The sequence below is a fragment of the Microcaecilia unicolor genome, chromosome 7 (assembly GCF_901765095.1).
Source record: "Microcaecilia unicolor chromosome 7, aMicUni1.1, whole genome shotgun sequence".
NCBI classification, from domain to species: domain Eukaryota; kingdom Metazoa; phylum Chordata; class Amphibia; order Gymnophiona; family Siphonopidae; genus Microcaecilia; species Microcaecilia unicolor.
Window position 1 is genome coordinate 206357311 of NC_044037.1, and position 17483 is coordinate 206374793.

General features: G+C 53.1%; 1 protein-coding gene across 3 annotated transcripts in view; it reads right to left on the minus strand.

Moving 5' to 3' along the window:
* Positions 1-17483, minus strand: part of GLS (glutaminase) — a 256417-nt gene that overhangs the window by 210241 nt on the left and 28693 nt on the right. For all 3 annotated transcript variants that reach the window (XM_030208976.1, XM_030208975.1, XM_030208974.1), the window contains exons 2-3: positions 7696-7792; positions 780-901 (exon numbers count right to left, since the gene is read on the minus strand). In XM_030208976.1, coding sequence (XP_030064836.1) covers positions 780-901; positions 7696-7792 — 219 coding nt within the window. The remainder of the gene's footprint in view (positions 1-779; positions 902-7695; positions 7793-17483) is intronic.

Below are 17483 nucleotides of genomic sequence, written 5' to 3' on the forward strand. Positions count from 1 at the left end.
ACCAGAAACTTTGAATAATAAAATTAATATTATTATAGATGATTAATATCAAGATTATTGTTTTTCCCAGGGTTCCGGGTATGACTCCTAAAGTTTTCCTCAGAAATATTTCCTCAATTATTACTTTAAAAGGAGTGAAGCCTGTGAAAACTGGGATTACTTTAATCAGTGGGATCTGAATTAGAGACTTAAGTATATGTATTGTTAAATAACTTCTGGTTTTTTAAAGAGAAAGAATGTAATCAGATGTATTATTTCTAACTAATATTGGATAATAAGTATGTTTTCAATGAAATGAATTGACTATACACCGTTTTGGGCTTGCAGAAGCCAACCAGATGATCAATGTGGAATAATGAATTAGATGAGTAATATCTGGGGATAAGGTTAATACCACATTTTTTTTTTTCTGTTTACTGTTTAATTGATCTCCTTGTCTTGTTTCACTCTCCCTATTTAGTGGTCTAAGGAAAAGAATAGAATTACCTGATTGAAATAATTCCTATATATTACCTTCTCTGTATTTCTGGCAAGTTGTTTTATCGCTTGTAAAAATTTAAATGGTTATAAATAAAATTAAAAAAAAAAAAAAAGGAAAAACAGCCAACCACATTCAGTTACCATAGGAATCACTAGGTCAGTACTTGAAGCAAGGGAGGGACAAGAGATCTGAAAACAAAGAGCTGCAGAGAAAGCCGACCTGCACATCCCTGGATCTCAGTTTGGTGCTCCAACCTACACTCCACCACTGCAATAAATGTGAAAAAGAAATATTTTACTTTTTGAATAGATTCTTGTCCAGCATCACACCATCAGAAGTGGTTTGAAGAGTCAGTCTGAGCATATCCATGCATTCTTTCAGCCTTGGATCTGCAGTACGTAATCCCGTAGATTTTAATGCCTGTTGCAAGGAAAAAAAAAAAGGGAGGGGGGATTTTTTTTTTAAAATTATTGAACCAAGTCAATATCACTAAAACTAAAAAACAAATATTTTCAATTGCTGTAATAGAAAGTACCACAAATTAGCTCTATTTTACTTTTTTTTTTTTTTTAAGATTTTCTGCAAGAAATAGCTGTGTTTAGGAAAAAGCATTAACATTAACTGTTTGTGTGAAAAGTAAATGACAATATAATCCCAATGATCTGCACTATTTTTCAACAATGGGCCACGCTGGCAAAACCATTTCAAATGCCAAAGCACCCAGCACCTTGGGCAAAGTGAATGATACATACCTGTAGCAGGTGTTCTCCGAGGACAGCAGGCTGATTGTTCTCACGACTGGGGTGACGTCCGCGGCAGCCCCCACCAACCGGAAGAAGCTTCGCGGGCGGTCCGCACGCAGGGCACGCCCACCGCGCATGCGCGGCCGTCTTCCCGCCCGTGCGCGACCGTTCCCGCCAGTTGAATGACAAGCAAAAATGATGAAAACGCAACTCCAAAGGGGAGGAGGGAGGGTAGGTGAGAACAATCAGCCTGCTGTCCTCGGAGAACACCTGCTACAGGTATGTATCATTCACTTTCTCCGAGGACAAGCAGGCTGCTTGTTCTCACGACTGGGGTATCCCTAGCTCTCAGGCTCACTCAAAACAAGAACCCAGGTCAATTGAACCTCGCAACGGCGAGGGTACAACAGAAAATTGACCTACGAAGAACAACTAACTGAGAGTGCAGCCTGATCAGAATAAATGCGGGTCCTGGAGGGTGGAGTTGGATTTACACCCCAAACAGATTCTGCAGCACCGACTGCCCGAACCGACTGTCGCGTCGGGTATCCTGCTGGAGGCAGTAATGTGATGTGAATGTGTGGACAGATGACCACGTCGCAGCCTTGCAAATCTCTTCAATAGTGGCTGACTTCAAGTGGGCCACTGACGCTGCCATGGCTCTAACACTATGAGCCGTGACATGACCCTCAAGAGCCAGCCCAGCCTGGGCGTAGGTGAAGGAAATGCAATCTGCTAGCCAATTGGAGATGGTGCGTTTCCCGACAGCGACCCCTAGCCTGTTAGGGTCGAAAGAAACAAACAATTGGGCGGACTGTCTGTGGGGCTGTGTCCGCTCCAAGTAGAAGGCCAATGCTCTCTTGCAGTCCAATGTGTGCAACTGACGTTCAGCAGGGCGGGTATGAGGTCTGGGGAAGAATGTTGGCAAGACAATTGACTGGTTAAGATGGAACTCCGACACCACCTTCGGCAGGAACTTTGGGTGGGTGCGGAGCACTACTCTGTTGTGATAAAATTTGGTATATGGAGCATGAGCTACCAGGGCTTGAAGCTCACTGACCCTACGAGCTGAAGTAACTGCCACCACGAAAATGACCTTCCAGGTTAAGTACTTCAGATGGCAGGTATTCAGTGGCTCAAAAGGAGGTTTCATCAGCTGGGTGAGGACGACGTTGAGATCCCATGACACTGTAGGAGGCTTGATAGGGGGCTTTGACAACAGCAAGCCTCTCATGAATCGAACGACTAAAGGCTCTCCAGAGATGGCTTTACCTTCCACACGATAATGGTAAGCACTAATCGCACTAAGGTGATTCCTTACTGAGTTGGTCTTGAGGCCAGACTCTGATAAGTGCAGAAGGTATTCAAGCAGGTTCTGTGCAGGGTAAGAACGAGGTTCTAGGGCCTTGCTCTCACACCAAACGACAAACCTCCTCCACTTGAAAAAGTAACTCTTTTTAGTGGAATCCTTCCTAGAGGCAAGCAAGACACGGGAGACACCCTCAGACAGACCCAACGCAGTGAAGTCTACGCCCTCAACATCCAGGCCGTGAGAGCCAGGGACTGAAGGTTGGGGTGCAGCAACACTCCGTCGTTCTGCGAAATGAGAGTCGGAAAACACTCCAATCTCCACGGTTCTTCTGAGGACAACTCCAGAAGAAGAGGGAACCAGATCTGACGGGGCCAAAAGGGCGCTATCAGAATCACGGTGCCGCGGTCTTGCTTGAGCTTCAGTAAGGTCTTCCCCACCAAAGGTATGGGAGGATAAGCATACAGGAGGCCGGTCCCCCAATGAAGGAGAAAAGCATCCGACGCTAGCCTGCCGTGTGCCTGAAGTCTGGAACAGAACAGAGGCAGCTTGTGGTTGGTCTGAGAGGCGAAAAGGTCCACCGAGGGGGTGCCCCACTCTCGGAAGACCTTGCATACCACTCTGGAATGGAGCGACCACTCGTGCGGTTGCATGACTCTGCTCAGTCTGTCGGCCAGACTGTTGTTTACACCTGCCAGGTATGTGGCTTGGAGAAGCATGCCGAACTGGCAGGCCCAACGCCACATCCCGACGGCTTCCTGACACAGGGGGCGAGATCCGGTGCCCCCCCTGCTTGTTGGTGTAATACATTGCAACCTGATTGTCTGTCCAAATTTGGATAATTTGGCAGGACAGCCGATCTCTGAAAGCCTTCAGTGCGTTCCAGATCGCTCGGAGCTCCAGGAGGTTGATCTGCAGATCCTTTTCCTGGAGGGACCACAGACCCTGGGTGTGGAGCCCATCGACATGAGCTCCCCACCCCAGGCGAGATGCATCCGTCGTCAGCACTTTCGTGGGCTGTGGAATTTGGAATGGACGTCCCAGGGTCAAATTGGTCCGAATGGTCCACCAGAGCAGTGAAGTGCGGCAACTGGTGGAGAGGCGGATGACATCCTCTAGATTCCCGGTGGCTTGGAACCACTGGGAAGCTAGGGTCCATTGAGCAGATCTCATGTGAAGACGAGCCATGGGAGTCACATGGACTGTGGAGGCCATGAGGCATATTTTCAAAGCACTTTGGGAGGCTAAGTTCCATAGGTTTCTATGGAACTTTGGAAGGCTAAGTGCTTTGAAAATATGCCTCCATATGACCCAGAAGTCTCAACATCTGCCGAGCTGTGACCTGCTGAGACGCTCTAGTCTGCGAAGCCAGGGACAGGAGGTTGTTGGCCCTCGCTTCGGGAAGGAAGGCCTGAGCCGTCTGGGTATTCAGCAGAGCTCCTATGAATTCCAGAGACTGGGTTGGCTGGAGATGGGACTTTGGGTAATTTATCACAAACCCCAGCAGCTCCAGGAGTTGAATAGTGCACTGCATGGACCGGAGGGCTCCTGCCTCCGAGGTGTTCTTGACCAGCCAATCGTCGAGATATGGGAACACGTGCACTCCCAGCTTGCGTAGATACGCCGCCACCACCACGAGGCACTTTGTAAACACCCGTGGGGCAGAGGCGAGCCCAAAGGGCAGTACACAATACTGAAAGTGCCGTGCGCCCAGGCGGAATCTGAGATACTGTCTGTGAGCTGGCAGTATCGGGATGCGAGTGTATGCGTCCTTTAAATCCAGGGAACATAGCCAATCGTTTTTCTGAATCAGTGGCAGAAGGGTGCCCAAGGAAAGCATCCTGAACTTTTCTTTGACCAGGAATTTGTTCAGGCCTCTCGGGTCTAGGATGGGGCGCATCCCCCCTGTTTTCTTTTCCACAAGGAAGTACCTGGAATAGAATCCCTGCCCTTCTTGCCTGGGTGGTACGGGCTCGACCGCATTGGCGCTGAGAAGGGCGGAGAGTTCCTCTGCAAGTACTTGCTTGTGATGGGAGCTGAAGGATTGAGCTCCCGGAGGACAATTTGGTGGAAGGGAGGCCAAATTTAGGGCGTATCCGCACCGCACTATTTGGAGAACCCACTGGTCGGAGGTTATGAGAGGCCACCTTTGGTGAAAAAATTTTAACCTCCCTCCGACCGGCAGATCGTCCGGCACGGACACTTTGAGGGCGGCTATGTTCCCGTGGATCCAGTCAAAAGCCCGTCCCCGGCTTTTGCTGTGGAGGCGCAGGAGGCTGCTTAGGCGCACGCTGTTGACGAGAACGAGCGCGCTGGGGCTGTCCCTGTGCCTGTCGAGGCCTTCGGGCCGCCTGGGTGTACCTACGCTTGGCAAAAGCATAGGGCGCAGCCTGCTGGGCCCGGGAAAAACGTCCACCTGCTGAGGTGGATGCTGAAGGCGCCCGGTGGGAGAGCTTGTCGAGGGCGGTTTCCCGCTGATGCAATTGGTCCACCAGCTGCTCGACCTTCTCGCCAAAAATATTATCCCCCCGGCAAGGGACGTCGGCCAGTCTCTGCTGGGTGCGGTTGTCCAGGTCAGAGGCACGCAGCCATGAGAGCCTGCGCATCACTATACCTTGGGCCGCAGCACGAGATGCCACGTCACAGGTGTCATAGATACCCCTGGACAGGAACTTTCTGCACGCCTTCAGCTGCCTGACCACCTCCTGATAAGGCCTGGATAAGCTCCGGCGGGAGCTTATCAACCAGGTCCGCCAGTTGCTTCACAGTGTTCCGCATGTGGATGCTCGTGTAGAGCTGGTAAGATTGGATGCGCGTCACGAGCATGGAAGATTGGTAGGCCTTCCTCCCAAACGAGTCCAGAGTGCGAGACTCCCGCCCCGGGGGCGCCGAGGCGGTATCCCTCGAACTCCGTGCCCTCTTGAGAGCAGAATCCACGACCGCCGAGTCATGGGGCAATTGGGGCCGCATTAACTCTGGGTCCGAGTGGATTCTGTACTGGGACTCTGCTTTCTTGGGAATGGTGGGATTAGATAATGGTCTCATCCAGTTCCGAAGCAGTGTCTCTTTGAGGACATTGTGCAACGGCACCGTGGAGGACTCTCTAGGTGGTGATGGATAGTCGAGGACCTCGAGCATCTCAGCCCTCGGCTCGTCCACAGAGACCACGGGGAAGGGAATGCATATAGACATATCCCTAACAAAGGAGGCAAAGGAGAGGCTCTCAGGAGGCGAGAGCTTCCTCTCCGGTGAAGGCGTGGGGTCAGAGGGGAGGCCCACAGACTTCTCTGAGGAGAAATATCTGGGGTCCTCCTCTTCCCCCCACGAGGCCTCTTCCTCGGTATCGGACATAAGCTCATGTAGCTGAGTCCTTAACCGGGCCCGGCTCGACGTCGAGGCACCGAGGCCTCGGTGTCGTCGAGCGGTGGACTCCCGCGCCGGCGGGGATGAAGCTCCCTCCATCGACGGGGACTCCACCTGCGTGGCGGTCGAGACCGGCGCCGCAAGCGGCGGCGGTGTCGAAGGCCTTGGCACCAGGCTAGAGCTCGCCGGTGCCACAGTCAACGGCGCCGAGGGCGCAAGCACCCCCGGCGCCGGCACAGCCTGGTGCATCAGCCCTTCCAGGATCCCCGGAAGGATGGCTCGGAGGCACTCGTCCAGGCCCGCTGTCGGGAAAGACGGGGGGGGGGGGGGGGGGGGGCCGGTAGAGGCGTCGGTGCCGGAAGCTGCTCGGGTCCAGGAGACTGCACCGAAGTGCTGGGACCCTGACGCGTCGGTACCTCCACTACCGAGGGGGACCTCTCCTCTCGACGTGGACGCTTCGTCGTCGACTCCTCTCCGGCACCGAGGGCCGGGCGCACCAATGGGGACCGATGACGGTGCTTTTTCTGTTTTTTGCGGTGCCCGTCATCGGCGCCAGGTGGAACGGAGGGAGGGTCGATCCCCCTCGGTCTCGAGGGGCCGGGTCGGACAGGGTTCGGTCCCGAGGGCCATGGGCAGAGGGAGTGACCGGGGCCGATTGCCCACGCGGCCTCTCACCCCTACCGTCACCGGAGGACCGGCGGGACCTGTACTCCTGGGGTTGATGCCATCGGTGCCGATTTCGCGGACATCGATACCGGTACCGAAGAACCGGCCGTCGATACCGATGCCGTCGAGGTCGACGTCGAGGGGCCGGCGCAAGTTCCAAAAAGACGGTCCCGAAGAACTTGCCTCGCAACCTGAGTCCGTTTCCGGAGACCAAGACACAAAGAACACGACTTGATATTGTGCTCCGGCCCGAGGCACTGGAGGCACCAAGCGTGGGTGTCGGTCTGCGAGATAGGCCGGCCGCACCGACCACACTTCTTAAATCCACTCGGGACCTTCGAGGACATCGACGGAAAAATCGCGTCGGCGAAGTTAAAGTCGTCGATGGTGGCGGTAAATCTCACCTCAAAAAATAAACCGACCGCGCGGCCACAAGGCCGCAACGCGACGCCCCCGCTAGAAAACGAGGGAAAAATTAAGCGCGTTCTCTCTTTTTTTAAAAAGGAAAAAGAAAGGTCTGGAGCGCGCGGCAACAAGAAACAAAAAAATTAACAAATTCGCGAACAACGCGACGGTTTTCCGGGGCTAAGAGAGAGCGGCGACGCACGACTCTCTCCAGCGCGGAAAAGAAAAGACTGACGGGAACGGTCGCGCACGGGCGGGAAGACGGCCGCGCATGCGCGGTGGGCGTGCCCTGCGTGCAGATCGCTCGCGAAGCTTCTTCCGGTTGGTGGGGGCTGCCGCGGACGTCACCCCAGTCGTGAGAACAAGCAGCCTGCTTGTCCTCGGAGAACTGTGTGAATCCCTCTTGTGGCAATCAAACTAAAATAATCTGATCCACCATTCTTCTTCAGCCGGTCTCTCCCAAAACATTTCTCACATCTCGTCTTCAACATATTCTCTCTCAACATTCCCTTTCCCTGGCGTCTTTCTCCTTCACTGTCCTCCAACATACATACACCCACCCCCATTCCAGGCTGTCTCAACCCCCACCTACTTCTACCACTAGTCAACTACCATGCAGCTCAAGCTCACGGAAAACAATGTAAATAGAAAACAGAACAGCTGATCCAGAGGCTTCCCAGTGTTCTCTCTGAAGAATGAGGAAGCCACACAAAGTCTAGGGGACTTACAGTGATGAATTTATGAACTGGTATTTTTTCTTGTCCATCTGCGATGGTATAGAAAAGGAGATCCTCCAGGCTCGGCAAAAGACCCTGCTTTAGCTTCCTATAGGAAAACAGAAGAGAAAAAGAAACAAAAGAGGAAACAAAACAAACAAAAAAAAAAACACGTTACCTGAAATGACATTCCACTGCCATTTTTAGACTAAAGTCTCAAATCTGGTCCTCGCAATGATATAGAGGGGCATAATCGAACGTCGACCGCCAAATAGATCGCCAGCGATCTATGTTGGCGGCAGCGCTACAGCTGGCCAGAACCGTATTATCGAAAAAGATGGCCGGCCTTCTTTTTTTTCGATAATACGGTTTAGCCCGGCCAAATGCCGTGGAGTTCGCCGGGTTTGAGATGGCCGGGTTTGTTTATCAGCGATAATGGAAAGTTATGTCGGCCATCTCAAACCCCAGCCAAATTCAAGACATTTGGCCGTGGGAGGAGCCAGCATTTTTAGTGCACTGGCCCCCCTGACATGCCAGGACACCAACCAGCCACCCTAGGGGTCACTGCGGTGGACTTCAGAAAAGCTCCCACGTGCATAGCTCCCTTACTTTGGGAGCTGAGCCCCCCAACCCCACTACCCACAAATGTACTGCACCCACTAAAATTGCTCCAGGGACCTGCATACAGACTCTAGGACTTATTGCTGCTCTATAACTTTGGCACACCAGTTCACACCTTGAAATAAGCACGTTTACTCACAGTTAACTGCAGATCAGAGGTTGTGCCCCACTGGCAAAGAGTCCCCTGGTACTAAGATTAGCAGTAGGTCAGAGCTGGCACAATGGTGTACAATGCCCTCTTTCAGTACCATTCAAGGTAAGAACTACGTTCTCTAACGTGGGTAACACAGGAAAGGGAAGTAAAACTGGCTTACAAAAATGGCCACTACCGCATGGACTACAACAGGAAACAAAACAGGGCACACTCTGACCCAGTTAGCAGGGGGGAAAAGCACCATGGGAGTAGAGCCCAGTACCCTACACCCACCACAATGCATTGCTAATGTGACTCTGCAGGGCACCTAACAGAAAGCGAATGCTACATACCTGTAGAAGGTATTCTCCGAGGACAGCAGGCTGATTGTTCTCACTGATGGGTGACGTCCACGGCAGCCCCTCCAATCGGAATCTTCACTAGCAAAGTCCTTTGCTAGTCCTCGAGCGCCCGCGCGCATGCGCAGCCGTCTTCCCGCCCGAAACCGGCTCGAGCCGGCCAGTCCAGTATGTAGCAAGACAATACAAGGGAAGACACAACTCCAAAGGGGAGGCGGGCGGGTTTGTGAGAACAATCAGCCTGCTGTCCTCGGAGAATACCTTCTACAGGTATGTAGCATTCGCTTTCTCCGAGGACAAGCAGGCTGCTTGTTCTCACTGATGGGGTATCCCTAGCCCCCAGGCTCACTCAAAACAACAACCATGGTCAATTGGGCCTCGCAACGGCGAGGACATAACTGAGATTGACCTAAAAAATTTACCAACTAACTGAGAGTGCAGCCTGGAACAGAACAAACAGGGCCCTCGGGGGGTGGAGTTGGATCCTAAAGCCCAAACAGGTTCTGAAGAACTGACTGCCCGAACCGACTGTCGCGTCGGGTATCCTGCTGCAGGCAGTAATGAGATGTGAATGTGTGGACAGATGACCACGTCGCAGCTTTGCAAATTTCTTCAATAGAGGCTGACTTCAAGTGGGCTACCGACGCAGCCATGGCTCTAACATTATGAGCCGTGACATGACCCTCAAGAGCCAGCCCCGCCTGGGCATAAGTGAAGGAAATGCAATCTGCTAGCCAATTGGATATGGTGCGTTTCCCCACAGCCACTCCCCTCCTATTGGGATCAAAAGAAACAAACAATTGGGCGGACTGTCTGTTGGGCTGTGTCCGCTCCAAATAGAAGGCCAATGCTCTCTTGCAGTCCAATGTGTGCAGCTGATGTTCAGCAGGGCAGGAATGAGGACGGGGAAAGAATGTTGGCAAGACAATTGACTGGTTCAGATGGAACTCCGACACGACCTTTGGCAAGAACTTAGGGTGAGTGCGGAGGACTACTCTGTTATGATGAAATTTGGTGTAAGGGGCCTGGGCTACCAGGGCCTGAAGCTCACTGACTCTACGAGCTGAAGTAACTGCCACCAAGAAAATGACCTTCCAGGTCAAGTACTTCAGATGGCAGGAATTCAGTGGCTCAAAAGGAGGTTTCATCAGCTGGGTGAGAACGACATTGAGATCCCATGACACTGTAGGAGGCTTGACAGGGGGCTTTGACAAAAGCAAACCTCTCATGAAGCGAACAACTAAAGGCTGTCCTGAGATCGGCTTACCTTCCACACGGTAATGGTATGCACTGATTGCACTAAGGTGAACCCTTACAGAGTTGGTCTTGAGACCAGACTCAGACAAGTGCAGAAGGTATTCAAGCAGGGTCTGTGTAGGACAAGAGCGAGGATCTAGGGCCTTGCTGTCACACCAGACGGCAAACCTCCTCCATAAAAAGAAGTAACTCCTCTTAGTGGACTCTTTCCTGGAAGCAAGCAAGATGCGGGAGACACCCTCTGACAGACCCAAAGAGGCAAAGTCTACGCTCTCAACATCCAGGCCGTGAGAGCCAGGGACCGGAGGCTGGGATGCAGAAGAGCCCCTTCGTCCTGCGTGATGAGGGTCGGAAAACACTCCAATCTCCACGGTTCTTCGGAGGATAACTCCAGAAGAAGAGGGAACCAGATCTGACGCGGCCAAAAAGGAGCAATCAGAATCATGGTGCCTCGGTCTTGCTTGAGTTTCAACAAAGTCTTCCCCACCAGAGGAATGGGAGGATAAGCATACAGCAGGCCCTCCCCCCAATCCAGGAGGAAGGCATCCGATGCCAGTCTGCCGGGGGCCTGAAGCCTGGAACAGAACTGAGGGACTTTGTGGTTCGCTCGAGATGCGAAGAGATCCACCAAGGGGGTGCCCCACGCTTGGAAGATCTGGCGCACCACTCGGGAGTTGAGTGACCACTCGTGAGGTTGCATAATCCTGCTCAGTCTGTCGGCCAGACTGTTGTTTACGCCTGCCAGATATGTGGCTTGGAGCCCCATGCCGTGACGGCGAGCCCAGAGCCACATGCTGACGGCTTCCTGACACAGGGGGCGAGATCCGGTGCCCCCCTGCTTGTTGACATAGTACATGGCAACCTGGTTGTCTGTCTGAATTTGGATAATTTGGTGGGACAGCCGATCTCTGAAAGCCTTCAGAGCGTTCCAGATCGCTCGCAACTCCAGGAGATTGATCTGTAGACCGCGTTCCTGGAGGGACCAGCTTCCTTGGGTGTGAAGCCCATCGACATGAGCTCCCCATCCCAGGAGAGACGCATCCGTGGTCAGCACTTTTTGTGGCTGAGGAATTTGGAAAGGACGTCCCAGAGTCAAATTGGACCAAATCGTCCACCAATACAGGGATTCGAGAAAACTCGTGGACAGGTGGATCACGTCTTCTAGATCCCCAGCAGCCTGAAACCACTGAGAAGCTAGGGTCCATTGAGCAGATCTCATGTGAAGGCGGGCCATGGGAGTCACATGAACTGTGGAGGCCATGTGGCCCAGCAATCTCAACATCTGCCGAGCTGTGATCTGCTGGGACGTTCGCACCTGCGAGACGAGGGACAACAAGTTGTTGGCTCTCGTCTCTGGGAGATAGGCGCGAGCCGTCCGAGAATCCAGCAGAGCTCCTATGAATTCGAGTCTCTGTGCTGGGAGAAGATGGGACTTTGGGTAATTTATCACAAACCCCAGTAGCTCCAGGAGGCGAATAGTCATCTGCATGGACTGCAGGGCTCCTGCCTCGGACGTGTTCTTCACCAGCCAATCGTCGAGATATGGGAAGACGTGCACCCCCAGCCTGCGAAGTGCTGCTGCTACTACAGCCAAGCACTTTGTGAACACCCTGGGCGCAGAGGCGAGCCCAAAGGGTAGCACACAGTACTGGAAGTGACGTGTGCCCAGCCGAAATCGCAGATACTGTCTGTGAGCTGGCAGTATCGGGATGTGTGTGTAGGCATCCTTCAAGTCCAGAGAGCATAGCCAATCGTTTTCCTGAATCATGGGAAGTAGGGTGCCCAGGGAAAGCATCCTGAACTTTTCTTTTACGAGATATTTGTTCAGGGCCCTTAGGTCTAGGATGGGACGCATCCCCCCTGTCTTCTTTTCTACAAGGAAGTACCTGGAATAGAATCCCAGCCCTTCTTGCCCGGATGGCACGGGCTCGACCGCATTGGCGCTGAGAAGGGCAGAGAGTTCCTCTGCAAGTACCTGCTTGTGCTGGAAGCTGTAAGACTGAGCTCCCGGTGGACAATTTGGAGGTTTTGAGGCCAAATTGAGGGTGTATCCTTGCCGGACTATTTGCAGAACCCACTGATCGGAGGTTATGAGAGGCCACCTTTGGTGAAAATCTTTCAACCTCCCCCCGACCGGCAGGTCGCCCGGCACGGACACTTGGATGTCGGCTATGCTCTGCTGGAGCCAGTCAAAAGCTCGCCCCTTGCTTTTGCTGGGGAGCCGCGGGGCCTTGCTGAGGCGCACGCTGCTGACGAGAGCGAGCGCGCTGGGGCTTAGCCTGGGCCGCAGGCTGTCGAGAAGGGGGATTGTACCTACGCTTGCCAGAAGAGTAGGGAACAGTCCTCCTTCCCCCAAAAAATCTTCTACCTGTAGAGGTAGAGGCTGAAGGCTGCCGGCGGGAGAACTTGTCGAATGCGGTGTCCCGCTGGTGGAGATGCTCTACCACCTGCTCGACCTTCTCTCCAAAAATATTGTCCGCACGGCAAGGCGAGTCCGCAATCCGCTGCTGGAGTCTATTCTCCAGGTCGGAGGCACACAGCCATGAGAGCCTGCGCATCACCACACCTTGAGCAGCGGCCCTGGACGCAACATCAAAGGTGTCATACACCCCTCTGGCCAGGAATTTTCTGCACGCCTTCAGCTGCCTGACCACCTCCTGAAAAGGCTTGGCTTGCTCAGGGGGGAGCGCATCAACCAAGCCCGCCAACTGCCGCACATTGTTCCGCATGTGTATGCTCGTGTAGAGCTGGTAAGACTGGATTTTGGCCACGAGCATAGAGAAATGGTAGGCCTTCCTCCCAAAGGAGTCTAAGGTTCTAGAGTCTTTGCCCGGGGGCGCCGAAGCATGCTCCCTAGAACTCTTAGCCTTCTTTAGGGCCAGATCCACAACTCCAGAGTCGTGAGGCAACTGGGTGCGCATCAGCTCTGGGTCCCCATGGATCCGGTACTGGGACTCGATCTTCTTGGGAATGTGGGGATTACTTAATGGCTTGGTCCAGTTCGCAAGCAATGTCTTTTTCAGGACATGGTGCAAGGGAACAGTGGACGCTTCCTTAGGTGGAGAAGGATAGTCCAGGAGCTCAAACATTTCAGCCCTGGGCTCGTCCTCCACAACCACCGGGAAGGGGATGGCCGTAGACATCTCCCGGACAAAGGAAGCGAAAGACAGACTCTCAGGAGGAGAAAGCTGTCTTTCAGGAGAGGGAGTGGGATCAGAAGGAAGACCCTCAGACTCCTCATCAGAGAAATATCTGGGGTCTTCCTCTTCTTCCCACGAGGCCTCACCTTCGGTGTCAGACACAAGTTCACGAACCTGTGTCTGCAACCTCGCCCGGCTCGACTCAGTGGAGCCACGTCCACGATGGGGGCGTCGAGAGGTAGACTCCCTCGCCCGCATCGGCGAAGCTCCCTCCGCCGACGTAGTCGGGGAGCCTTCCTGGGAGGTGGCCGCAGTCGGCACCGCACGCGGTACCGACGTCGGGGACCTCACCCCGGGCGATGGGCCAGCCGGCGCCAAGCTCGACGGCACCGGAGGCGCAAGCACCGCCGGTACCGGAGGGGTAGGGCGCAACAGCTCTCCCAGAATCTCTGGGAGAACGGCCCGGAGGCTCTCGTTCAGAGCGGCTGCAGAGAAAGGCATGGAGGTCGATGCAGGCGTCGACGTCAGAACCTGTTCCGGGCGTGGAGGCTGTTCCGGGCTGTCCAGAGTGGAGCGCATCGACACCTCCTGAACAGAGGGTGAGCGGTCCTCTCGGTGCCGATGCCTGCTGGGTGCCGACTCCCTCGGCGACCCAGAGCTCTCGGTGCCGACGCGGGGAGGAGACCGGTGTCGATGCTTCTTCGACTTCTTCCGAAGCATGTCACCGGAGCTCCCCGGCACCGACGAGGAGGACGTAGAATCCAGCCGTCGCTTCCTCGGGGCCGAGGTCGAAGGAGGTCGATCTCGGGGGGGCTGTACCGCAGGAGCCCTCAGGGTAGGGGGAGACCCACCCGAAGGCTCACCGCCACCAGCAGGGGAATGGACAGCCCTCACCTGCACTCCTGACGATGCACCACCGTCCGACGACATCAGCAGACGAGGTCCCGGTACCACCGACGTCGATGCAGCTATCCGATGTCTCGGCGCCGATGCAGAGGGCCGATGCCTTGATGCACTGGCGGCCGAGGATGAAGGTCTGGACGCTGACGACGTCGATGCACTCGATGACCTTGGTGTCGATGCCGACGAAGAGCCCGAGAACAAAATGTTCCACTGGGCCAATCTCGCTACCTGAGTCCGCCTTTGTAACAGGGAACACAGACTACAGTTCTGAGGACGGTGCTCGGCCCCCAGACACTGAAGACACGACGAGTGCCTATCAGTGAGTGAGATTACCCGGGCGCACTGGGTGCACTTCTTGAAGCCGCTGGAAGGCTTCGATGTCATGGGCGGAAAAATCACGCCGGCGAAATCAAAATCCGAAATGGCGAATTTGAGCACCAAAAAGTTTTAGGGAGAAAATCTCGACCGAGGCCGAAAGAGGCCTACCCCGACGACGAAAGAAAACTTACCGGGGCAAAGACTGAAAAATACGGGAAGGGACAAACGAAGCCCGGGGGGCTTCCGGAGCACTTCCCAACAATTTTTTAAAGATTTTCTGAAGAAAACACACGTCAACGAAAAAAGGACGTGCGAGGTCGACTTTCCGGGGCTCGACACGGCGAAAACACGACCGTACTGAGTGCGGACAAAAGAAGACTGGCCGGCTCGAGACGGTTTCGGGCGGGAAGACGGCTGCGCATGTGCGGTGCGCGCGGGCGCGCGAGGACTAGCAAAGGACTTTGCTAGTGAAGATTCCGATTGGAGGGGCTGCCGTGGACGTCACCCATCAGTGAGAACAATCAGCCTGCTTGTCCTCAGAGAAAAGGTGTCACACTCACCCGAGAGCCACATCGCAACCAGGGAAAAGCTGTCGGAGGATACAACACATTCTGCTGTCATGGAGGTGGGTACGGCATTTGAGGCTGGCAAAAAAGGTTTTTAGTTTTATTTTTTTAGTTTGGAAGGGGATTGGTGACCACTGGGGGAGTATGGGGTGGTCATTCCCCATTCCCTCCAGTGGTCATCTGGTCAGTTGGGGCACCTTTTTGAGGCTTGGTCATGAAAATAAAAGGACCAAGTAAAGCCGGCGAAATACTGCTTAACGCCGCTTTTTTTTTTCCCATTATCGTGAAAGCCGGCCATCTGGTAGCCACGCCCATGCCCACCAATGTCCCGCCTTCGCTAATCTACCTGACACGCCCCCTTGAACTTTCGCTGGCGAAGCGACGGGAAAGCGGCGATGCTGTCAAAAATACCGCTTTCGATTATACCGATTTTGCCGCTTTTAAGAAATCGCCGGCCATCTCCCGATTTATGTCGGAAGATGGCCGGCGATCACTTTCGATTATAAGCTGGATAGTCACCAAAAGTCTTCCTGAGATAACATGGCGTACCTCGGGTCCAAGAATTAGGAATACTTTGTAAATTTTGGTACTCCTAAAAATTAGACCTGACTGGGGAACCTGAGCATTGGATTTGAGCGCTTCAGTTTTATAAAATAAATGATCAATATTATATTTCTTAGATACAGAATAGAAGGAAAATACCCACTTAACACAAATTAATGCTTAATCTACATTAAAAAAAACAAAACAAAAAACAAACAAAACACACACATACAACCTGTGGGTTAAGATGAAAAGTATACCGTCTTGGACAAGTGGCCATCATCCCTTCCTGTCAGTAGACGGAGGTAGAGAAACTTTCCCAGCAATAATCACTGATTTAACCTGCTAGTGCTCACTGGAAAACTCCAGTACGCTTCTGCCAAAGCAGCAGCAGGTCCCCTTTGTAAAGCACACCCATGTCCCATCAACCACTGCAGCTATTATGTCAAATTTCAATTCCTCTATTTTTTTCCTTTTTAAAAGAACAGCACTGCAGTCAAAGGCTTGTCAAACTGGACTCCCAGGTACTTCAAGATCTGGATGGGTGAGGCACGACTCTTTGCTCAATTCAGCACCCAGCCCAGGCTCTCCAAGAGAGACCAATTACCTGAGAGGTGGTAACCCCTACAATCTACTGCCGAGGCAGCCCTGATCGACCAATAATCCAGATAGGGACGACCCAAATGCTCTAAGCAGCCACCATCACTATTAGTTTGGAGAAGATGAAGAATGCAGTTGCCAACACAAAAGGTAATACCCTGAACTCGAAGTGGCTTCCCAGCACACACAAAAAGAGATGCTATTTGCAATTCTCCATAATGGGAACGTGGCGATATGCCTCTGTGAGATGTCAGAAACTCATCCAGCAGATAATGGAGCAAACGGTCTCCACTCAAAACTGTTGAACTCTGAAGGTAGGCGTTCACCCCTTTGAGATCCAGAATAGGCCAAAAGAAGCATCTTTTCTTTGGGGCCAAGAAATATATGGAGTATTGCTCCCGAAACCTGTTCAGTGGGTAGGACAGGATCCACTGCCCCCAGCTCCAGGAGATGCTGCAAAGTAAGAGAGTGACTGCCTATCTTACCTCTGAGCTACAGGGGAAAATCACGAAAGCTTTGGGAACAAGACAAACCAGCTCCAGAGCTTATCAACCAACCAACTTCAGGACCCACTGATCTGAGGTGATATGGGCCCACTCGTGACAGAAGAGGGACAATCTTCTCCCTACTCAAGCCACCGAGGGAGGGGCCCACTGCTGGCGGATCCTAAATCACCTGGCTTGAAGGACCTACCAGGTGCTGAAGCCAGAGCCACCAGATGTCTGTCTGAATGAAAGTGACTTCCGCCTCTCGACCAGTTTCTTACTGACAGCCACTGGAAACCCTTCTGATGTAGTTCAGAGAGCAGGAGATGCCAAGCTTCTCTCGCATCCTTAATCTTCTCCAAATCCTCCCAAACAGCAACCATCCCCAAAAGGGCAGCTGGCTGAGGAGTCCCTTAGAAGCCATAACCACTGCCCTGTGCCCCAGCTGAAGCCATCTCCAGCCAACAACAGTTGATGCAACAGAACAGAAAGAAGAGGCACCCTGGTCATACAGTACATCAGATAGGAATGCTGCACTTGACCCCAGGTGGGAGACCTTTGGGGACTCGGAGCTGCTGCAACCAATGCAGCATAATCTCTACAAATGGTAATCTGTATGCTCACAGCCCTGGTGAAGGTAAACTGCTGCTCCACCTTCCACTCAAAGTTCCATGAGAGCAGAACCCTTCTGCACCAGAAGTCATTACTAAGACATTCACCTCAGGGTACTTCAGTATCTGTCCACTTCAAAGGCGAAGGGAAACAATCAGCCCAGCACCTTGGCTCCCCTGACAGCCCCATCTAGTGTCTCCCGCTCTACCAGCATCATGTGAGACAGCACCTTATTAAGCAGAAAATGCTTTGAAGAGCCTCCC